The 23307-nt window shown below is 38.7% G+C and overlaps 1 protein-coding gene across 1 annotated transcript in view; it reads right to left on the bottom strand.

The window, feature by feature from the left end:
* Window positions 1-14293, bottom strand: part of NID1 (nidogen 1) — a 44173-nt gene extending 29880 nt beyond the window's left edge. The window contains exons 1-7 of the mRNA XM_064648773.1: window positions 14039-14293; window positions 7260-7559; window positions 5904-6133; window positions 4848-5275; window positions 3694-3843; window positions 2239-2490; window positions 922-1122 (exon numbers count right to left, since the gene is read on the bottom strand). Coding sequence (XP_064504843.1) covers window positions 922-1122; window positions 2239-2490; window positions 3694-3843; window positions 4848-5275; window positions 5904-6133; window positions 7260-7559; window positions 14039-14245 — 1768 coding nt within the window. The 5' untranslated portion in view covers window positions 14246-14293. The remainder of the gene's footprint in view (window positions 1-921; window positions 1123-2238; window positions 2491-3693; window positions 3844-4847; window positions 5276-5903; window positions 6134-7259; window positions 7560-14038) is intronic.
* Window positions 14294-23307: the final 9014 nt, after the last annotated feature.

The following is a 23307-nucleotide window of genomic DNA, read 5'->3' as shown; positions in this document are numbered from 1 at the left end:
AGGCAAAGCACAAGAGGGGTTCATCACTGGCTACCAAAGCCAGACATTAGTGAATATAAGGCAGCTGAAAATGGTGTAGTTGCATCATTGCTATCTCTACCAACCAAAAGTGCACTCCTGGAATAAAGTGCAGTCTCTCCAGTATTCATGTGCCTGTGGGTGCACCTCTTTACTTCTCTTCAGCAGGTGGGCTGGTTGACGAGCAGCAACACTCCAACCTCACTTTTCTTTTTTTCTGTATTGAAACAACCATAATTTTTTCAAGGAAGAAGAAAGCAAAAGAGGGGAGCTTGCTCTGTAAATAGTGAATGAAGAATGGCTCTCAGGAAATCTAGAGTCTGTGATAAGGAACTGAGAGAGAGGAGAGAGAAACTGATAAGGGAATTAAGAAGTTCCTAGTTTTCTAGTCAGTTCTTAAAAATCAGCTCAAATAATACTGATAAATGCTTGCAAAAGTTGTTGCAATGCAGTTTATATGACACATACTGGTAAACAATTGGTTTACTCAGTCTCATCAGACATCAAAGCTCACTTAATGACATTACCACAAAAAAATATACACCAGTACGGCTCCTACTAAAGAGCTGCGGACCTACAAAAAAACTTTGTAACTTATACGCTGCCATCAACAGTGTAAAAACAAGGCCAACAAAAAGGGAAATCGACAGTGTTTTGCAAACATCAGTTCAGGGAAATTTGAAATATTTTTTTCAATAAAAAGATTTTAAATATTTGCATTGTCCCACTCAAAATCCACCTCTTTTGGGACCTGTTCCTAAGACACAAAAAGCAACTTTCTATAAATTGAAGGGTCCTAAATACACTTGCTAAAAAGGGAATAAAATAATTTTTTTGGATTGTCTTAGTCTCTGCTTTAAGAAGTGTGCACTTTCTTATCATTTCATTCTTAGGGAACCTTACCAGAACTAGAAGTATGATAGAGTTCAGTGTATGGTTCTATATGGACTGATGCACCAGATGGTATCTCAGGTATTCTGCCCTCCATTTCTGTGCTGATGGTAAGGTGACCATGCTCATCAATACCACTGAATTTCTGCTTTACAACCAGCTTCTCATTGTTGCCAAGAAAAGTTACTTCTGTTTGCCGTGTAAACTCACCACCTAAAGAAAGAGTATTAGTTAAACCACTTAATAGGTGTTTCTGAATCCTTCTGTTTAAAATATTACTGTTTTCTGCAAGCTTTGATATGGCACAATTGCTAATATATTGTGTTTCTAATGAAATAACTTTCAGAGGTATACTGGGTTGGACTCGGTGATCTCGGAGGTCTTTTCCAACCCAATCGATTCTATGATTCTACGATAATATCCTTGAATACTATCTTAAGCACTGAACATGGTAAATTGCAAATAAGCCTGAGGAAGCAGGGGTTTTTTTAATTTAAAAAAAAAATTCTGACCAAGCTAATAACAGTAGGTCTTATCCTACCATTTAAAAGGGCAGTTTAGAGAAAATTTCTATTAGGAATACAGTAAGTTTAAAAAAAAAATTAAAAGTCCAGTACATCTGTTTCCAAATCAAAACCAAGTGAAACGTATGTTGTAAATTCCAGAACAAACTTCCAAAATGCCAGATCCAAGAAAACCCCAAAACAAAAAGTTATGTTCATGTAAATTCATATTATAGGGCTGTAAAGGATAAAATTTTAAAAGGAAACACATGTTCTCCTAGAACAGATTGAATCTACAGCTTGAATTCATGTGCACAACTGCACAGCTTTGGCCTCAAACTCTTATGAAAAGCTTTAATTGTGAAGAGGGGTTTCCCTCAAACAAGTTCAGGAGTTGTTTGCATGTCATGCAGCAATTGCTTCTGTTAAGAATTTCAGACCCTCATGAGGTCAGATTTTCTTTTCTCTTTTGCTCCATTGATGCAATCAAGAAATTAACATGCTAGACTTCTTGAAGATATAGATGTAGCTTTTTTTCAGTAGCTCTGTACACTGTAGTAACAAAAAAAAAAAAATCATATGCTTTAAACAATCTTTCTTGCACAGGAACTAGCCAAGCCAATCTTCTTTCTAACACACTTGCGTGCTGGTACACCGACAGAAAATTATAAAGTCCAAAAATGGTGAGAAGTCTAATTACAAAGGATCAATTTGAAGCTCGGAATAAATGTGTTTTCATCATATATTGTTCTAAATACATGTCTTTTCTATCAAGACAGAGGAAAGCATAGCACAGTTTTGAACACTGTATTAATTTAGAAGTTACCAGTAATGCTGAATCCATTTTTATATCCTTGGTGTTCCACTGCAAACATCCATCCTATGATACCTCCAATAGAGGCAAGAGGTAGTAAAGAATACCCCAAGGACTCTGGGATTGTGCTGATAGCAGTGTAGGCACGCCCTTGGTTCATCACAACATAGGAGTGGAGATCAGTGTTCTCAAATGTAATTGGAACAGGGTTATTTCCTACAAAGATTCTTCCTTTGACCTTTCCGTTGACTCTCTGAGGAGAACCTGGTAAATCAATACAATGCATCAGAACAAAATGACAATTCTCTCATACTCTCCAAGAAACATGTTCAGAGCACTCACTATGTTCAAAGGTATTAGTGTTGAAATACAGAACAAACAAATACTCACAGAATTAAGACAAGAAATTGCCATGTGTTCACTGACTTATGTATGTATATACATGTTTGTTGTTATTATACAGATTACTAAATAGCCAAAATTGCCTAAAGAGATGCCCATTAACAGTCTTGTCTTCAAGGATAACTCTGTATGCTGTTACAGTATATCTGACAGTAAGTGGCACACAAACTTCTTCTGAAGATCACCCTTCATATCAATACACACTGAATGCAAATTTATCCATTCCCTATTAAAAGGTTAACACCACTAGGTGTTAGAGTAATTGACCTCTTATTCTAACCTATTTTTGATTCTAAACTATTGACCTTTCTGAAGACTGTCAGTGTTATAGCTATTCTGGATTGCTAGTTTTCTCCTGTATATAATTTCCTACATGGAAGTTCAAATTCCATTATCATCAGATCCTTTTCTTTCTACAGAAAACACAATTTTATGAACTGAAAGCTTTCCTGGCTTATAAAACACAAAGTCTGCAGTCAGCTATTAGAGCTGTTGAAATGCATCTATACTCTGAGTCAAATCACTGTGAGGATTACAAGTGTATACATAAGAAATTCCTTTATGGATTTTACACGGGAACAAAGTTTAAATGGGTATTTAAAAAAATCTTGCAGATCAGCCCTTTAGTAAAGCAGCTTAAGGGTCAGACAAAGAGGAGCCGTGCTCTTTAGTTTGATGATCAAAGTTAATTTGTTCATCCCTTTGAACCGTCCATTTCTAGAGTGAGGACCACATCAGATTATAACATAGTGGAACTTCATGACTAATTCTATCAAATATCACCTAATGTTATGCTATCTTTCAAATTATGTCAGTTATGGAAGAGTTTATTTTTTTCTAGAAAGTCATGTTAAAATGCATAAAGCATATAACTGACCACTTAAAATAATTTGCTTCATTCAAAAAAGCACAGCATTTTAGAAAGTATAGCTCACTGCTTAAAATACCATTCAATATATCTCAGTGATAAGTCTTTCAAAGATTTTTTAGTATTTAAAACAGGTCACGTCATTCCAGTATGTCATATGTAATTGCTACTTATGTGCCTAGTTTTCAAAGAGTTACCTTCTGCTACGCATTGTCTGCCATTTCCTTTGTAACCGGCAATACAATTGCAACAAAATCCGTTGGGATAATCTTTGCAAATAGCATGAACAGAGCACTGGTGACGGTTGTTAGCACAGGTCTGTTGGACATCCGTGTGGTAGCGAAACACTGCAGAAAATAAGACCAGATATTTACACTTCATGTAATTACTGTAGTATTCATACCTCCCTGGTCAAGTTTAAAAGTCTCTCTGAACTCACTTGATTAGCTTTTTCATTTTCTCTCTAAGGAAAGCGAACTATTGTAGTTGATTTTGGCTAACCTTGCAACACGCAAGTAACAGTCTATTATTTTGCAGAAAACATCAGGACTTTAGCTGTTTAATTTTTTAATTAGGAAACAGTTTAATTCTATTGTCTTCAGTGGTTTAAACTTCTTGTCAAAACTAAACACCATAATTTTAACCTGTTCTTGTTTCCAAACCAAAGCAAAAAGGAGACTTTCCAACCTTAGAACAAAACACATCAGTACAGTACCCAGGACGGTGCAGCAACTGATGCACCCTGTAATCCTAATTGGTTTACCCTATTATTTCATGGAGATAGCAATTCTCACATCTGCATCAAGAAACATCTGGCCAGTCAGTCACGCTACTCTGAAATTTCTATAAACATTTTATCAGAACTTAGAATTGCTACTTCCACCCCTGGAAGACTGGAGGCCATGAAACCCTAGACAACAAATTTTACAGCAGTTTCTATTCCCAACCTTTATTAAGTCACCTGTATTCAGTAGCACATCTAAGAAAGGTCTGTGAGCTTGATTAGGGAACTAGTTTACTAGACTGGCAAGATCTGAATCAGATGACATCCAAGTTGACTACTTTGATGAATAACAAATTTATGAAACGTGTCCGGATTTTCAGATATGAAGACAGTGAGAAGGAAACAGATAATTTCTTTAGTAATTCAATTTGCACACACCTCTGGTTTTTTTGTTGTTAGTTTTTTTGTTTGTTTGCTTTTGGGTTTTTTGTTTGTTGTTGGTGGTGTTTGTTTGTTTTTTGTGGGTTTGTTTGTTTGTTTTTGTGGTTTTGTTTGTTGGTTTGGTTTGTTTGGTTTTTTTCCCAGCCTATCCATCTTTCAGGGAGCTAAGCTACAAAAAGACCTTACCTATTCCAGTTTCATCAAATTCTTCCACATCTATGACTTGAGGTTGCTGTGGGGGGAACCGCTGGACCTGAAACTGGCGAGGCGGAGCTTTTGCTGTTGGGAAATCTTGAGGACTGTAAAAAGACTCAGTTGAAGGTGTTCCTGTTACATCTTGGTATGGAGTCAAAAAGTCTTCTGCAGCTAACTGAGGAACACTGTATGTAACATGGTGCTGATCCTCTTCGGTGCTGTCTGTACTACTTGTGATATACTGCTGTGTTATTTCAGTGGAGCCGTAGTCTGACATGAATGGTTTAGAAGTCATCTCCTGGTCTTCTTCATCAGGCTCTAGGCTCTCCAAAACATTGCTGATCTTGGCAGGCACAATGCTGTCAGATGAGCTACCAATCTCAAACACCCAGACACCTTGCTTCCCAGCATTGCTGCTTCTGTCAAAGAGAAGCATATGCCAAATCAAAACAACCAAGCACGAGTTGTGTGGTATTTCTAGCCTACACAAGATGTTATCCTTCACTGAGGAGTGTCAGGACAAAACTGTTTAATTATCTTATCTACATACTTATCTACAGGTACAGTTTATTCAGCTGTAAAACACCCCTGACAGTTCAGATAGCATTTTATTCTCCATACCTAGAGCTCTGAGAATTTCTAGTTTTCTTGTCTCCAAAGCAATGGGAACAGGAGGAGATATTTGTGCCACAAAGATCTTGCTACCACTTACTAGAACTTTCTAACTCATTGCCTTTCCTTCTTGTTCACTCTTTCTTTCAAAAAAGGGGCTGCCTAGGATAGACCATAAAGAATTGAAGTCTAAGTGGTACAATTTGTAGAACAACTGAGTACACAGCGGTTCCTACTAGTGACAATGAAACTGTGGACCTTTGAAAAATTATACCAAAGTACTCATATTCCTCAAGAGGGTGGATGTTCATCAGTGGCAGACTTTGTGATTCCTCATGCAATGGTTAATAGCATCTTCTTAGTTCTCAGTGATTCATGCTACAATTAAGAAAACCACGTAACTCTTGAGGAGTTTAAACAAGGAAAAAAGCATACTTGTACAGGTTTCTAATGCTGTCTTCATCATTAGCAATGACATTGTAGGAGCCTGGCTTTTCCCAAAAGTAGTAGTTTGTAGAGGCTTGACTAAAGCCGACCATAGCAGGAATATTTTCATCGCCATTCTTGGAGTATGTGCTATAGAACTGCAAACTATCTTCTGGATAAAGGAAAATAGCATAGGAACTGGAGTCAGAAGAGGCTAAAACAGCCTGGAATGTGTTTCTCTGTGGAAAAAAATATTAACACCCATTTACTCATGTAAAAATAGTCAAGAGAGACAACAGAATAATACTTTTCCTTTTTTTAAACACAAAATCAACATTAGAATTTCCATCATACATAATGTATCATGTACTTCCTAGGAAAAGTCAACATTACACAAGTTTATATTTTGCTAAGGCAGTTTCAGCTTTAGCATTCATAAACATGAAAAAACCCCCATTATTAAAGTGAAATAGTCAGAGGAGGCTGCCCAAAACATAACAATTTTAAGTTCTACAGAATATTTAAAGTAAACTTTAAGTTTCATCTTGCTTCAAGCCTTTACCCATAGGAACACTCCTGCTTACTGTAGGAACCACTAAGACAGCACCTCAGACATCAGCTACTCATTGCTATCAGAGTGCAAAATTGTTATTATGAACACAGTGCTTGTGTCAAGTTAAGCAAAAGAAGTTATCATTGACATAAAAAGATTTTGTAAGTTGTGGTAATGTTCTCAACTCGATACATTGTGAGCAAGCTCATCAGCTGGAATAATTATGGTGTACAAATTTACATATTCATGCAGGATAGTACCTAAATGGTTTAAAAAGGGGAAAATGGTTGGTGAGTAATAATAAAAAAAACCCTCTAACTGCTTCTTCATTCAATACTAGCTACAAAACATGAGATTTTTCTGAATGCAACATCATCCATTCAAAATGGTCTTCAGTTCCTACTAGTCCTTATCTGATTTTAGATAGTCTGACATCAAAATGACTTGAGTCTGTTGAAAAATGCAAGCCAACAGGATTATATTGCAAGGAGGGAGGGCAGGTTATTCTACTATTTCAGTTATTACCATCTCACACTTAACATTCAAAGTAAGAGTTGTCCGGGAATACAAAGAAATCAGCTATGTATCAAACATTTTCTTTTTAATTAATAAAATATTGTAAAAGAAAAATCAAGTAAAAATTCTTGTAACTCCCATTATACTACAGCCTTTTCAGCAATAAAATACATTCTTAACTCTGCAGGATTCATTTAAACACAAAGAAATTCAAGCCTTAAAAACAAATAGGTTACAGTGTTACACTTTACCTGAACATGCATCCAACATGACTTAAAGTTCTGATTAATACTCACCTTTTCTTCCAAAGCATGATCTTCTCCTGGTGCCTGGTAAGGACCCACAAACTTCCAGGTAACAATAACAACACTGCTGGGATCAAAAGCAGTCTCAGGAAAACCTCTTTTGATATAGTCTGATGCAAGTTGCAAGACATCTGACGACGAATCTTCCCTGTAATACACATTTCCACGTCCATCTGTTGTGTCCAGGTCAGCCATAAAAGGAGCAATAGCCCCAAAACTCACTGGGAATTGACCAAGATATTTTTCTTCATCTGAAGGTTCATTCACTGCAATAATCCCGTTAGTGGTAACCTAATAAAAGGATGAAAATTGTAACACGGATACTGTTCATATGGCTGTCTCCTACACATAGGTGCTGTAGATCACAATATTTTCATTGCATTTTGAAAAGAAATTGAGTCAAAAATCAGGTTCATATTCGAAAAGTATCTGGGTTTTTCAAGTTCTTGTTTTGTATCCCATGTCAGGAGTCCTGGTATTTAAGTTGCCTAAAACCAGAGGTATACTTCATGGATAGCCCAGCCTTTTTTCCCTAGAAAAAGATTTTACCTATTTAAATTTCAGACACTTATTGCCTCTTCTAACAAAGATATACTTCCCCACCATTGCTTCAGAAGAAGCTGATAAAACTTCTGAGCAAAGAACTAATCTACACATAGATACCAATCCAAAAAACTGCTCCATGCTTAAATATTGTAATAGTTTGGGTGAAAGTCTTTTGGGAAGATGTACAGATTTCTCTTCGCCTCACAAGGACTGCTTTAATTTTCACTTCACTACAAACATCCTCCTAGGAACTCCTCTACTACTGTGCAAGGCTGACAACAACAAGCTGCTGCTCATGTGAGTACAGCTCTAATATCAGAGGCTATGGAGGCTAGGAGACAGAATTTCCACAGCAGGCCCTATAAATTCTCTTACAGCTGAGTGCTCTGACACAGGCCAGTGGAAAACTGGGTCTATTATTTGAAAGAAGAAAAAAAAGCGCTAAAATATATAAGTGATACTCTCAGTTTGAAAATGCATACACAGTGGCTCAGTGAGATTTAACTGGTCAGTGAGACAATGACTCAGAGCCAACCACCTCCGACTAAAACTGAAATAAACACATACATACAGTAGGTGCTAAGGCATGTCCAAGTGTGACAGCCAAACTCCACTGGCAAAACAGAGCCAGCTCTCACACACACAAGCAGCGAGCAGGACTACAGGTGTCAGGCCTTGGGATGGTGCACAAACTGCTCAAACACAGCTTTGTGTCCCAGGCCTTTCTTCCAGATATGTATGGCACTGAGTGAATCAGCCACATACAAATCTATTTCCAGGTGTTGGACTGCATAACAGGACACATCTGACTACCTGCAGGCAGCCAGGCACTCACTCTAGAGCTGCTGCCACATATACAGGGGACTCAGAAAGGAAAAGAGGTTCCAAAACTGTCACTACAAGCTGTGAAACTAAAGCTGCAATCTCTTGCAGGTTGATCTCACTCACAGGGATTCCTGGGAGTCCGAGGAGAACAAACCGCTGCTGAATGCTGAGGATCACACAGTCCTGATGTTCTCAACTTTATGCAGTCTTTATAGATGCTTAGAAGTGGGTCAGAATGGCCGCTGTGACTCAGACTGCAAGGTCATCTAACCCAGTAGTCTGTCCCCAGCCATACCTGCTGGCTTACAGATTAAGCAAACAAGAGGACATGCACGTACTTCTCCAACCAGCCTCCAGCCACATTCACCTCAAGGGATTCCCTGTGGTTTGACTGTTTATTCATCCTCTGTGGATCTCTTCACATATTTGTTAAGTCTTCCCTTCAACACATATAAACTTTATCATCCACAAAATCCCTGGAAAAGAAGCTCCATGAATCTGTGACTCAAACCCTGAGGTCTCTCCAACACTTTTTGGTTTTTGGTCTGGCTCCCAGCTTCATTTGATGGCCCCTAGTTTTTGTATTGGGACATACAAAAATCCTACCCAGTCTTTCCCACTACATCATTTCTCCTCCAGAATGAAGACCCCAGTCTATTCATGCACTCCCTGTATAAGAGTTGTTATCTGTCTCTGATCACTCTCGTCATCTCCAAATTTTTCTTCCCCTTTTTCCACTATATAAATTTGGAAACAAGGAGGCCAGTAGGAGGCCACATATTCATTCTCTTCACAGAGAAATTGTGGGCTGTGCAAGCCCATCAAGGATACAGGTTACATGTATCTTGGCAACATCCCTTAAAATCTGGACCACTATTACTATGGCTACACACAGCAAATCAGAAAAAGTCTAGTATAAGAACTCATGATGCCAAACACCCCTTCATATACAACACACACCTATACCTTGAACCCTCCTTTGGCTAGCCAGGGGGTCAGAGCATGCCCATTGCCACAGGTTGGTGGTCAGTCAGCTTGGCGCATAACTGGAAAATGGTCAGCAGAAAACTATTAGCTAAACTTAGCAAATAGTTCCCACAGTATATCAGAATTTACTTTAAAAGTGGCTTGACATATGCTGACTGTATTGTCTCCAGATGTATAATTTCACTAGCAGCTACAGTGTAAAATATTAAAAACGTTAAGATCATGTAAAAACTGGCAAGCTGGCTTTAGGTATGAACAGTATATCTGAGATATATAAGCAGAAAATAATCTGCACAAGCACAATGGGAAAGGAGGTCATGTTAGAAAGGGGGAGAAGAAGCTGAGTATTGTGATAACTTTTTCTCTAATCATTTATGACTTAAAAATGGTCACAGATTCTAAGGCAAATTATGAATTTTAGGAATAGAGAACTAAAAAGACAGCATGGGTTACCTCAGTATAGACCCTGCAATTACAGTCATCCATGTAACATAAATCTAGTCCAGAAAGGTGTCCAGAACTCCTACAACATCTGTACACTAGAAAATGCCTCATTCCTATAAAGCAAAGCTAAAACATGACCTGAAAATGAAACCCCACCAAATACACTCTACCACTAGAAGACAGTATGGAGGATGGTGGGCATTATGGTTTGTTTGCTAAAACCTTTAGCAAGGATATGTACTCCATCGTTAAAGTAATAAATTTAGAGCCAATTAAAAGTTTTTCCCTTCCTTCTCCTTGCTTACACTTTTTGTACACAAGCAGCCCTGCTCCCACTCTAAATCCTCTTGTGAGAGATGACTGGTGTTTGAAGTATTTTAAACAAATTCCATGCTCTTCATCAGATTTGGTGTGTACAGACTCCGTGGCTTCATGATCCCCCATTTATGGCAGAAATTAAAATAACATTAAGAGAAAATACAATCAGGACTAGTTAATACCACAGAGTAAAGCAGAAACCAGAAGGAATGGCCCTCCTCTTTTCACCTATTAGTGACATGGTTCTGACTATTCTTTCCCTATTTTGCTAACTTTAATGCAAAAAGTAATTTTATTAAGGAGATGCAGAATGCCAAACCCATTTTTTTGTAGTTTATAAGTGAGACAGTTCACTTTCAAATGTTAAGGGAATGTTTGGTTGCATGTACTCTATCACCCAGAAAACAGTTGCAAGCCATTAAATGAAAATAAATACACAAACTGCTCACTTTGTGCAGTGATTTTTAGTGCAGAGAAAGAACACTTATTAATAATGAAAAAGCGTTTTTAGCTTTAACAATATATTTATATTGACAAAGACGGTGAATAGTATGATTTAATTTTACCCTGTCTCTTTTAAGTTCACACAGACAGGTTAAAGTGCAAATCCCAAAATAAAGACAAGTAATTCAGAGTACACCCTGGGTTTCATCAGAGCATCATTCCTGCCAAAAGGGAAAGGGGGAAAAAAATGCCTAAGGTGGGCGTTGCTCAAAGACCAGCTTTACAGTATATCTTTCCTTTTAGGGTATAACACTATTTAACTTGACAGGAACTAACATAGATGTATTTTTAGATGTTAAACTTCTGGATCACACACATAGTTAACATACATTTGGGGTTTGTAGCAGAACAAATCATACACACACTATTATAGGTCCATCCTGAAAATCAAGTAAGAAGAAGGAAGTGCAAAGTAAGGAAGCACTTCTATTAAGAGAAAAAGTATCTCTGTGTGTACTACAAAAATTCAAGTTTCAAACAAATGAGGCATTTTTTTCCCTGTTCAGTGAGTAGACATTTTAAGGACTTGAATATTTCTGAGTAAGAGAGTTTAGAAAAATTGAATGTATTTTCATAATGAAGTGACAATTGACTTAAAGCAGCAAAGCTTTCTAATAGAAACATAAACAACCATTAATTTAGCAAGTCAAAAAAAGTAAGGATTTAAAAAATTGAGCCAAGCTTGCCTTAAAGGATTCTGGATTCTTCCCCAAATGGAGATAATTCCCTAATCCTTTCATTTTTCCATATCAATGAGTCTTAGTGTAAACTGAAAAAGCCTTAATAAAAGCATGCTATTAAAACAAATATGTTTGGTTAGTGATTGGATTCAATGTTATAAATCTTTCATAGGAAAACACCATATTGAAGATTACAGTATGGGAAAGTCTGTTTCCACTTATGAAATAAAAGTGCTCTCTTTTGTCTACGAAAAAAGGTTTTGTTGCCAAGGATTTTATGACGAGCTGATATTAAACAATTGTTTCTCAGAACTCCTTGCCTTTTTATTCATGTGTAGAGATAACTCAAACAACTCAGCTTCTAGACTGTTGAAAAAAACAGAAAGAGAATCCACAAATTTTCAACTGATTGAAGGCCAAAAATCAAGTGCTCAAAAATTAAGATAAGCTTAACACATTATCCTGATGAATCATACAGAAAGAAATATTTAATCACAACACAAAATCTGATCTAGGAATTCCTTTGTGTATTATCACGTATACTACACGTTAATTGTATCAGCTTGATAACATTTACCACCAACTAGCAATACTTTGGCAAATCTTGCTTGCCAAATAACGTCATAGAGCTTAATAAGTACTCATTGCAAATATACATAAAAATAATAGTGTGAAGGCACTTTCAAAACTGCTCAATACCCTTCCTTAACAGGTTTACTTCTCTTTTTCCTACCCGTTCACAGTTTGTACTGTGCTTCTGTTTTGCAGTACTCATGCCAGCTTCAATGCAAGATAAAAAACTCTTCATAGTGTGTAGACTGATACTCAAATGCCATTGACTAAAACTGCCCATCCTTAGTACTGAGTAATCATGCTAGCAGAGTCCTAAAAGTGACTCTGAAATAAACTTTATATGAGTATTCTTTCAGACAAAGGCTAACTAGAACTATTCCTCTTTCAGGGCATGGGCAAGTAAAAAGATCACTAAACTTAAGAAATCTGGTGTGTTTAATCCATTTACTGCTCTTTGAAAACTCTGCCCCCTTACCTGACACATTACTTGTTATCTTTGCTTCTCAATGGCTGGATATACAGTCCCCTATCTTTTAAGAGTATGCCTGTGCTTTAAAAAGTGTATCTTTTACTTAGGTTGGCTAATGAGTGGCCAGACTTAGAGTACAGAAGACAAGACAATGAACTAAGGGTCAAACTGAAGTCTGAACTCCACTTAATACTTCATCTTTACTGCCAGCGTCAGTGAACAACACCCATTTTCCACACACACATAACTTGAATCCCACAAAAGTTGATATTTCAGGTATGATTGTCAGGATTTATCCAGCTTGGGGCAGTGTGGACAACAAAAAAGAACATAAGTGGCAGAACTAATATAATTCAGTGTAATGCAAGCATGTTATATCTTCAGTGAATACCCACAAAACAGAGTCAAGTACATGGGAACCACATCAAACTTTGCACGACTGCAGTCACAAGGGAGCTCTAGTTCCCCAAATGTCTTCATGTAGATTAGTCCACAGAGTTGCACCTTTGACCCACAATGCTAAAACACACTGGCATATATGGACAGGGAGATGGGTTTAACTTATCAGATTAACACATTGAACATACTGCACCTTCCCTACTAAGGCCTTTCAACTGCCAGCCTAGATGAGGCTTCAGGGGAAAAGGGGCAATGATAAAACATGTAGTGCTCTTGCAGGGTTCTGAAGACATGCTGCCATTTTAAACACTTTTTTTATGGCTGCTTTTGAGCAGCTCTGCTCCAGACAATCTGTTTTCAATCCCACTTTCAAATACGAAACACCCTCCATTAGCTATAAACGTGCACAAACAACTCTGGGATACAGACTCTGCTATAAAGCACACACACATGGCTGAGATCTGCCTACAGCCCAAAGCCTGCAATTACTCTGCATGTGGACTTCCCCTGCCCAAGCGACTCTTAAGCAATGAACATCCAAGAGCACCCAAGACATTACGAGGCAGAAAGCACTTCGGTGCTAAGAGATGCAAGTCTTGGACATGTCAGGCTACTGGTTAGACAGTCATAGTTTCAGTTTTGTGACTTCGGTATGCTGAAACACAAAAAACAGACCACAGCGAGGATGTTTTAGCTGAACACGCTCTGTGTGTATAAGCACTGAAAACGCCTGGGGACGGCGTTCATTCTTGTTAATCGATTTGCTTTACCCCCCTATTACCTGTTGAATCTTCTCCCAGTACAGACTGTGAAGAATTGGCAACAGCCACAGCCTGAGAGGGACATTAACACGACCCTACCACCCAACTGAACACAACTGGAACAATTAAGCTCTTTGGACCGACCTCTGACCTCGGCGCTCACACAACCGACACGGAACCCAAGAAGTACCACCCCAAAGCGCCCCGCGGAGCCCCCAGGAGCCGTCCCGACCCTCCGGCGGCCAAAGGGGGCCCCGCACTCACGTAGAGGGAGCGGACGGCGGCGCCGTAGAAGCGCAGCGCCGTGCTCAGCTCCAGCGCCGCCGAGCGCGCGTCGTCCCCGTTCTCCAGCGCGGCATCGCCGCGCTCCTCTCCATGCGGCAGCAGCGCCAGCCGCTCGGCGGGCAGCGCCAGGATGGGCAGCGCCAGCACCAGCAGCGCACAGCGCGGGCAGCTCGGCGCGGAGCGCATCCCGGCGACTCCCAGCGGGAGGGTCAGCGCTGTCCCGCCACTATAAGCGCGGGCAGCGGGGGCGGCCGGGACGGGCCGGGCCGGCGGGCGGGGGCGCCGCGGCCAATGGCGGCGCGGGGCGGGCGGGACCACCGGCCCCGGCCCCCCCTGGCTCGGCCCCGCCCGCCCCGGGACCCCTGCGGGCCGCGCAGCCCGCGGAGCTGGGCAGAGCTGAGGGGGACTCAGCCGCAGGGATCGCTCCCGGCCCGGGCATTGCTCGCCGCCTCTGAGCCTGCGGGAGCAGAGCGGGGTCCGCGCCAGCACGGGGGGACCGGCTCCCGGGAGCGCCCCGCGGGCGCTAGGATAGGAACACTCAACCGCTTTCGGGATCAGTGTCGTTTGTGGGGTGCGAAACTCGGGAAGATAAACCGATGCAGGGTCGTAGGCATCTGACAGATGCTTTCAAAGCCGCGGCTCTCCGCCAGGACCGGTGGGGTTTCTGCGCTAGTTTGGAAAACTCCGACTCAAAGTTACTCTAGCAGCTGCAGTGTCTTCCAGCAGCTGCGGTATCTTCCCGCAGCATGCCAAGAACTAACATACTGAGACCAAATACCAAAATCAACATGAAACAAAAATATGAATCCAGGTGCTTATTATCCGGGGAAATGAATAAATGCACTGGAATGTGTTTCTTGAATTGACACCATCCATGTCAGAATTTCATTTGGTTATAAAATAAAACTAGAAGACTTATAAATCTGCAAATGAAAAATCACCGATATTAGATACAGACAAAAGTAATATAGTTGATGTAGTTCCCATGTACTTGACTCTGTTTTATGGGTATTCACTGAAGATATAACATGCTTGCATTACACTGAATTATATTAGTTCTGCTACTTATGTTCTTATTTGTTGTCCACACTGCCCCAAGCTGGATAAATCCTGACAATCATATCTGAAATATCAACTTTTGTGGGATTCAATATATACAAATATATTATTTCTGACTGTGCCGCCTTGTTTTATAGCCTAGTCCTGCTCCCTTGGAACACTCAGAAGCAACTGAAGAATGGTTATATTTCATATATTTTTTCCAAAGCTTCCAGCAGTGTTTAAGGATTAAATCTTGGCCAGTAAAGTGCATGCTGTGATATTTCCACACAATGTTTACAGCAGAAAATCACCTGAGGGAAGGTAGCTGAAATGCTATCCACATGCTTTTTACATGGCATTGAACTTTTCTTTAAATGCCTGCTCTTTTTGTTGCTGTTGTTTTGGTTTGGGGTTTTTTTTGGTAAGAAAACATAATTTTGTACTTGGCAAATTGCAAGAGCACAAGACATTCCAGGGTACGCTATAACTATGGGTACCTGCAAGAAAGAAATGCATCTGTTAAGCTAATCACTGTGATCACTAGCAACTATCTACAACTGTCTTCTGTATGTCAGTGAAAACAGTCACTGAGAAAAGTAGCATGGTGGTGTGGGAGGAATGAAAGTCTTGTCTCCTTGAGTTCTTACTGTACTTACTGAAGAAAACTCTGAGAGGGTAACATTTTCCTATTAAATCCACATGACTTCCTAGTATTATGCCCAGAGTTTGGAGGGGCCACTGGGAAGCTAGACACTTAGTGTAGTAAATTTGAAATCTTTTTGAAGGCTGAAAAGTTAAATATCTACATCTGCATGTTTAAAGCACAGGGTAGTAGCCATGTTAGAGTAAATCCTTTGTCCATTAGTCAGCATATTGAGATTGTTTAGTCTATATTTACCTTAAGAGGATTACAGTGTTTCTGTTGTAGCTGAACAAGTTTACCTTGTATGCAGTTCCCACTGTGAGGGGTGGTGAGAATTGTTAGTTTAAGACCAAAAAAAAAAAATTAAAACAAATTCCTGTTGTCCTTTCTAGAGTCTTCAGTAACGACCCGAAAAAGGGATGGAAAAGCATGTTTACATTACAAAGTAGTTAATTGGGAGATATTAATGGCTAACACCAGCCCGAATGGAAAATGCAACAAGATTTAAGCAGGGAAGAAAAGTATTTAGATACAAACTGGAATATCACAATTGAGAAAGAACACAGCTGGTAAATGCCAAGAACTCCACAATTTCATTGCATCTTAAATCAGATACGACAGCAGTTTACAATGCAATAGCATCTCCTGAGCAGGCACTGAGATTCTGTACAATAGATGAGATGGTTTTATTGTGTTACAGGGAGGTAAGTGAGGTTCTAAAGGCATATAATAACACTGTGTTTCCAGAGATTGCTTGTGAGATCAGCAATGTCACAGAAAATTCACCACTTGAAAGAATTCAGACTAAAGCAATAAAAAAAGATCAGACGACCAAAGGAAGCAACATACAAGGAATTGCTAAAGAATTGAACATGTGTACTTGATTAAATGATAATGGGGAGGAGATTTGATTAAGATTTTGCATCAAAGATATGGAGTACCTTCAACTCAAATATCTGAAGAGTGCTACCAAACAGATGTAGGAATTATAAGGGTGAGTTTGAGGATTACAGATAACTAGGACACTGAAATAACTAAAAGAAACCATGAAACCATGTATCAAAAAATGCTTCCTCACCATGGGCTCTATTTTCAGATAAATCATTGACTGGGCATAGTGGAAGCAGAATGACAGAAAGCTTTGAGAAGCCAACACTAGGTTGGTCGAATTACTAAAAAAGAGACCTTAAGGAATAATTCTGTATTTAACAATGGAATATGACAGCCCAACGCATTTTTACTTGAGTCGAAAAAGAAGGTGCAGATATGGAGAAACTTGACCATCTCAAGCTCTTCCCCAGCTTCCATTAACAGAGAAAAGGGAGTTAGTGTTCCCTTTGCTGGCATGACTGAAGGAAGGAAAATAATGCCCTGGGCCCCTCATGATGATTTTCTGCTGTTCAGTGATGACAAAGCATCTTGTTATGATCATCAAAGGACAGAGTAACCATGTGGTAATAAACTGGAGAGAATTGAGTATTTGTGATACTGGCAGGAAAGAATAGAACTGAGGTCTGCTGAGAAGGAGCATTTTTTGGAGAGACAAGGTCATGGGAATCAGAAAGTCACAAGCAAAGGCAAGGCTCGCAGGAAGATCATGGAGTGCACATCATAAATTTAAATCACTCTGTCTTGGAACTCAGTGTTCATTGTTCATTAGAGTGGAACATGATGAGATGCCTTCTGTAATTCTATATGAGCCAGTATCACTATGGAGGGCACACAACTCAGGAGCAACTTCAAGAAATGTGTATTTTGCAGCAGAACTCTCTACAGAAAGAAACTAATTTTGAGACGCTCTTAGATGCTCTTGAGAAGTGATGCACATGAAAGACAATATTCTCTCATGTGATCTTATAGGGCAGTGAAAGGACAAGCTTCTTAGAAACTCATATCCTGCTCTGCAGAACCTCTAGGCAAGAATGGGATGTGTTAACGCTTGGCCAATGACCTGGTCAGTACAGAAGAGATACACTGCTGTGATATAATGGTACACAGTAGTAACAGATTACTGCCCTGAACAGGGCAAGAAGCACAGGGAGAAACAGTATCTCTCGTGCCCTTCCTAGGACTGGTGCTAGGAGAGACTGTGTATTTCTGGGGTTGCCTTTATTTCTCTCTCTCATTATTAGAGCTGGTAACTATATTAATAGGGGACAGGAAAAAAAGTCACAGAGGAAATTATGCTTAAACAGAGTCATGAACACTTTCTTCATCCGAGTTTATAACTTAGGAAAAAAAATCAATGGAAAATGCAACAGAAAAATATGAGCATCACAGAAAATTGCTAGATAAAAAAAGCAGACTTACAGTCCTCCCGTCTGTCAAGTAGCCAGAGCCACACGAAAAACATTACAATTTTAATCTTTTTTATATATATTTTATCCAAGCATCCTTCTTATATCCTAATGCTTGTTCTCTTTCAAGAACAGCTTGTGTAATCCAGTAAGAATTCTAGAACTTTTCTGTAGTAAGAGAGAGTCTTAGTAGGGCAAGTGGGTATATAATTATTCTTCTATTTAAATATTCAGCACTGTGCTATTACACCTACTCCAAGTCTTACTGTTTTGTTAGTATCTAAAAGTTTTAGCTTTGTGCCACAAAAGACTCCAAACAGACAATAAAAAACTAATTCAGACTTCTAAAAAACACAGAGGAGACAGGAAGACAAAATGTATGACCATTTTCTCTTATACACAAAAAACAATTACAGTATGAAGGAACATTGTTTTTTAAACAATGGGAATGGGATGTGGAAAAGCAATTTGAATGGAAGAGGAAGACAGCTATGGAAAAGGTATCCTTTACCTCCTATCTACTCCAAGACTAAAGAAATAATTACTCTGACCCACTGATACTATGTCAGATTTCAGAACAGAGATATTACATACAAGGAAAATATATATTCTTGTAGCCTGGTGAAGAGGTGTTATTGAATGCATCTCAAGTTAAAACATCAATTCAGATTGAATGTGCACCCAAACCAAAACATTGCTAAATGTGGTATTCTCTTTTATGTGGAATCCAGACTTTGGCTGAGAATTTCAGCTGTAGATGGAACATACAAAAAGATGTCACATTGAGTTCCAACAGCAAAGCTTCTATATGACAATCAGCAACAAAAGAAAGGCCAAGCACTGATCTGATGCTTGTGGTGGCCAGAAATGCAATAAAAAATGGTTGCAAGAGAAGCTCATCCTCAGCTTTTCTACAAACATTCAAAAAGGCTAATAAAGTGTGAAACACTGACACAGTCTCTCCCGTGACAGCCAAGCTGCTACCTCACATCCACTCCCTGTGTCTGCAGAGCACCCAGCCAGCCTCACAGAGACTGGCCTTGCCTAGATTCTCTGCCGGCTAGAATAATACATCTTGCAAAAATTGTCTTTTAGAAAGAGTGTATGGTTTCTTAGATGAGTCTAAATAATCACAGCAATTCAGAGAAGACACTTCAACCGTTTCCCCCCATGATGATTGAATGATATCTTTTGCGAGGAAAAAGGCTTATCTGGAGTGTAATCCTTATCTGACTTTTCTGGAGTGGAATTCATTGCCTAAACTAGTGAAATTCACTGAGGAGAATCAATTATTACCTATTATTATCTATTATTACCTTGAGCAGCTGTGAGTAAAATGGAGAAACTGATTTTCATTCAGGGTAGGTGATACTGTGATGCAGCAAAGACCAACAATTTTAGTTACTTTTTTTACAAAAGGACTGGATAAGGGAAAAAATATTTAATAAAGATAACATCTATTCTTATTAACAGTATGGACTCAAAATTAGGTTGTAGTTAATCTTTAAATGTAGATATAGTTGTAAAAGCTCTGCAGAGAGGGAGAAGAAAGTTCCCTATAATTCCATGCTTGGCCAGATTGAACACTAGTTATTAATATTTCCTTTAATGAGGTTGCTTGTAAATATTTTCACTTTTGGGCAAGGTCTACTGAGAAAGAAAATCCTTCCACCCAAAAAAGAAAATGTAAATGTTTACTGATCTCTCCTGGTCAACTGTTCAAAGTTAGCTACGCTGAAGGCTTTCTGCCTTGAGGAGTCCACTCAGCGCACAACGAAGTTTCCTGCAAGTTAATGAAATTTATTTGTGAGCTTAAGATAATTTTCTGAGTGGGGTGAATGTGTGTGTTCAAAGGCAAAAGCTTGCCTGAGGATAGCTGAATCATAATGTTAGACTCCAAGAACATTGTCAACAGGCAAAATTTTTGAGTGACAACTCTGCTGACCATTCCATACAAAATGATAGTAAAAACTGGTGGGTATCAGCTCAGTATTTTCATAGTGCTTTTTTTTTTCTTCTTCACAAGTCTTCTGGTACCGTGAGTTGAAATTGTAGCTATGAGGTGCTATAAATAAAGTAATTTATTCTTAGATTAGACATGTATAAATTCAAGAACTTACTGTACATTTTTCATGTGAAGGCCTAATTTGTGTGTTTGGAGATAAATTATGTTTATAATGTTGGATATAATTCATGTAGTTGGCTCTAACACGCCATACATTTTAATGTTGAAAGAAGATTTTTTACCTTTTTCTTTTTTTTTTAACTGTGTAAAGACTGTGAACTTTCCCCTGACTTGAAACAGTCCAGATTTTTAAAAAAAAAAAAAACAACCCAAGAGTAATTCCATGATTACAGCTACTCATTCTTTCTGACCTAAGGACTTATATTGCTGTTCACTTCATTTGGAATCTGCAGACTAATATAAAAAATGGCCCATTCATTCTTCCCAAACACAGTTTAGTGTTTTAGTCTAGCATGTAATACTACAGTTTTGTCATAGAGCAACAATAAAACATAGGCAACTCAGCACAGAAACAATCACATTGCCCCTGGGAAAAAGAGGAATTATTTGCAAAGACTAGGATTGATGCAATAACTTATTCATTGGAGAAGCGACAGGGTAAGAGCAAGAAAAGCCTCTTCTACAAGAGGTTGCTGAGAACAAACTCTGTGTGTAGTCTACACTCCCAATTGAGAGAGGGACATAGGATGATCCCCGTGGCCAAGTAGCAAAGACTGGATTGTGTCCAAATTACTAATCCCTAGATCTCCACTCCACATAGCATTTAGCCCACATGTCTGCTGGGTTACTGTAGCCCTAGGACACAATTTGTTTCATTCTTCTCCCTTCCTCCCTGCCCCCGTTCACAGTGTTTGAAATAAAGTGAACTGTTATGCAGACCAGCAGTGGCTCAGTTTAAGCACAAAACTAAGGGTACGTGTCATATACCACAGTCTGTGACACAGGGTATGTGCAGGTATTTGAAGTCACAAAGCCTTTGGGCTAGCTCTGGAAGATCAGAAAGGGCCAAGAAAAAAGTCTGGTCCTGGCTTATGGCTGCCTTTTGAGCACGGTCCTTGGAGTAAACTGTTGCCAGACCACTCCTGTGCTTTTTCTTGAAAAGAGCCTTTTGGAGCGGGCAAGAAATCAGCTTATACGTAGATGGGGTATTCAGGGGTTTAGTACATGAGACAGATCCCTGGCACTCTCTCATTTAGTAGTACAGATATACCTATATATCTGCAGTCAGAGGCATATTTCTAAGCTTTTCAAGGGGAGAGACAGCAAGACTATTAAAACTGAAAAAGCTACACTTCCAAATGAAAGGTTAACAAAACCCTTTTCAGGTAATTACTTGTTCTATCTGAACCGATAGTTAACATCCTTCTCCTTTACCTTTTCTCCACAAAGGCCTTTAACATTATATCAGTTATCTGCATCCTAGCTTCCTTCCTTATCTTTTTTTTCAGAAGAGGCTTTTTATTAACCTTTTGGGATCTTAGGGCTGACCCTCTTTATGGCTCATTGACCAGTTCTCATTCCTTGAGTTCCTTCTCAGAGAAACTCTTGCCTGTTTGCCTTTAACTGCGAATCTTTTATGATTCTCTCAAACTTCCTGCATGAAAAAAATTTGAATGTTTTCCAGCAGCACAGATTTTTCAAAGCTACACAGTTGCATAGATCTGTCAGCATGGGTTATACTTATTTGCAATTTAAGAAAAGATATTATCCAAAACAAGAATATCTATATCTGATCCTTAATTCTCTTTATTTGCTTGAAATACATAATTGTTGTTTATGGGTTTTGTGTATTTAATACATTTGTCCCTTAAAATAATTATCTGATCTAGCAATCCCACTCATCTTTAGAGCCATTAAATACAATATGAAATTGCCATTTGGAGACCCCTATTTACCATGGGTACACAGTTTATACAGCCTGAAAAAAATCTGGAGATCAAATTGTTGAAAAAAAATAATGGAGAAAAATGTGTATAAAATTGGACCCAAGTTTATACAAAATTATTGATTTTTCTGGATATTAGACATTTTATCATCTGAGTAAGGAGTCTAACTTCTGAAGAATGAGTCACAGCATTTGAACAAATGAGAGCATTGTGTTCTTCCTGAGGGAAATCTGCTGTCCTCTGCTTCTTCTATATTAGTAAATAAAATTCAGTTATTTAGTACTCGGAACAGGACTTTGCCTTACCCAAGATGTAGTTGTTTTTCTGTGGCTTATTTCCGGCAACAGTGCTAGAGCATAAAGCAGATATTACATCTTGGACACTTTTAAAACATTTCCTGTAAGGATTCCATTCTGTTCAAAGTAGTTTAAAGACTGGGGGTCTCTAAGAACAGATGTTCATTGCACTACATAATATGCAAGTAGTTTGTTTTGCTGCTAGGTTTCCTAGCTCTGAATACTAAAGCTCTGTTTACATGTTCATAACTCTGTCTTTATAGGCATTGAATTTTATTGCAACAGTCAGTATTAAGTTTTACATTTCCTTTGTTACGTTAAAATCTGTCTGCCATTTTTTCTAGATGATCAATAAAAGTTCATATACAGCAGTCACGATAAAATAGTCTCAAAAATCATGGTATAATAGTTTCAACAGCACTTTTCATTTGTCAGATTTCCACTCTGTCAAACCCGTCCTGGTGATTTAAGAAACAAAAAAAACCAGAAACAAACAAACAGAAAAATTAAGTTACCAACAAAATATGGTTTGTCTAGTTGGCAAATCAGAAAGCACACAGGAAACTCAGTGGAGATTTCCTAACAACCAGAAGCAGCTTTCTGAATTGGAGTAGATCATGTTTCTTCACAAGGAAAATGCCAGTTTGAACTAATTAGAATCAGTTTCTTAGAGTGAATATGCAACTATGAATTCTGTTGCTGTCTGCTAAATTCAGCCTCATTGGGGAGGATATGACTGACAAATTACAGCTCAGTAAGCAGAAAAAGATACAATACTTATGCAACAATTTTCATTCTGTGTGGTGCAGGAATGAAAAGGTTGGTCTTAAATATCTGCAAGCTGTTTCTGATATCCATAAAGTGTGCCATTACTTTGAAAACACGATGTATGCTTCAGAGTAAAGTAAAACAAAGAGATTGATTTAACAAAATAGCATAAAATCATCCCTGACAGTGCAGTATTTTTCAAATAACCCTCTTATCCAAAGACAGCAAAATAAAAAGATGGGAGAATTCAAGAGGAAACTCTATTTGGTATGATTCTTGCCTGAATCACAC

This window comes from Pseudopipra pipra, chromosome 3 (genome assembly GCF_036250125.1).
Source record: "Pseudopipra pipra isolate bDixPip1 chromosome 3, bDixPip1.hap1, whole genome shotgun sequence".
Lineage (NCBI taxonomy): Eukaryota > Metazoa > Chordata > Aves > Passeriformes > Pipridae > Pseudopipra > Pseudopipra pipra.
This window is presented reverse-complemented; position numbering and strand designations above follow the sequence as displayed.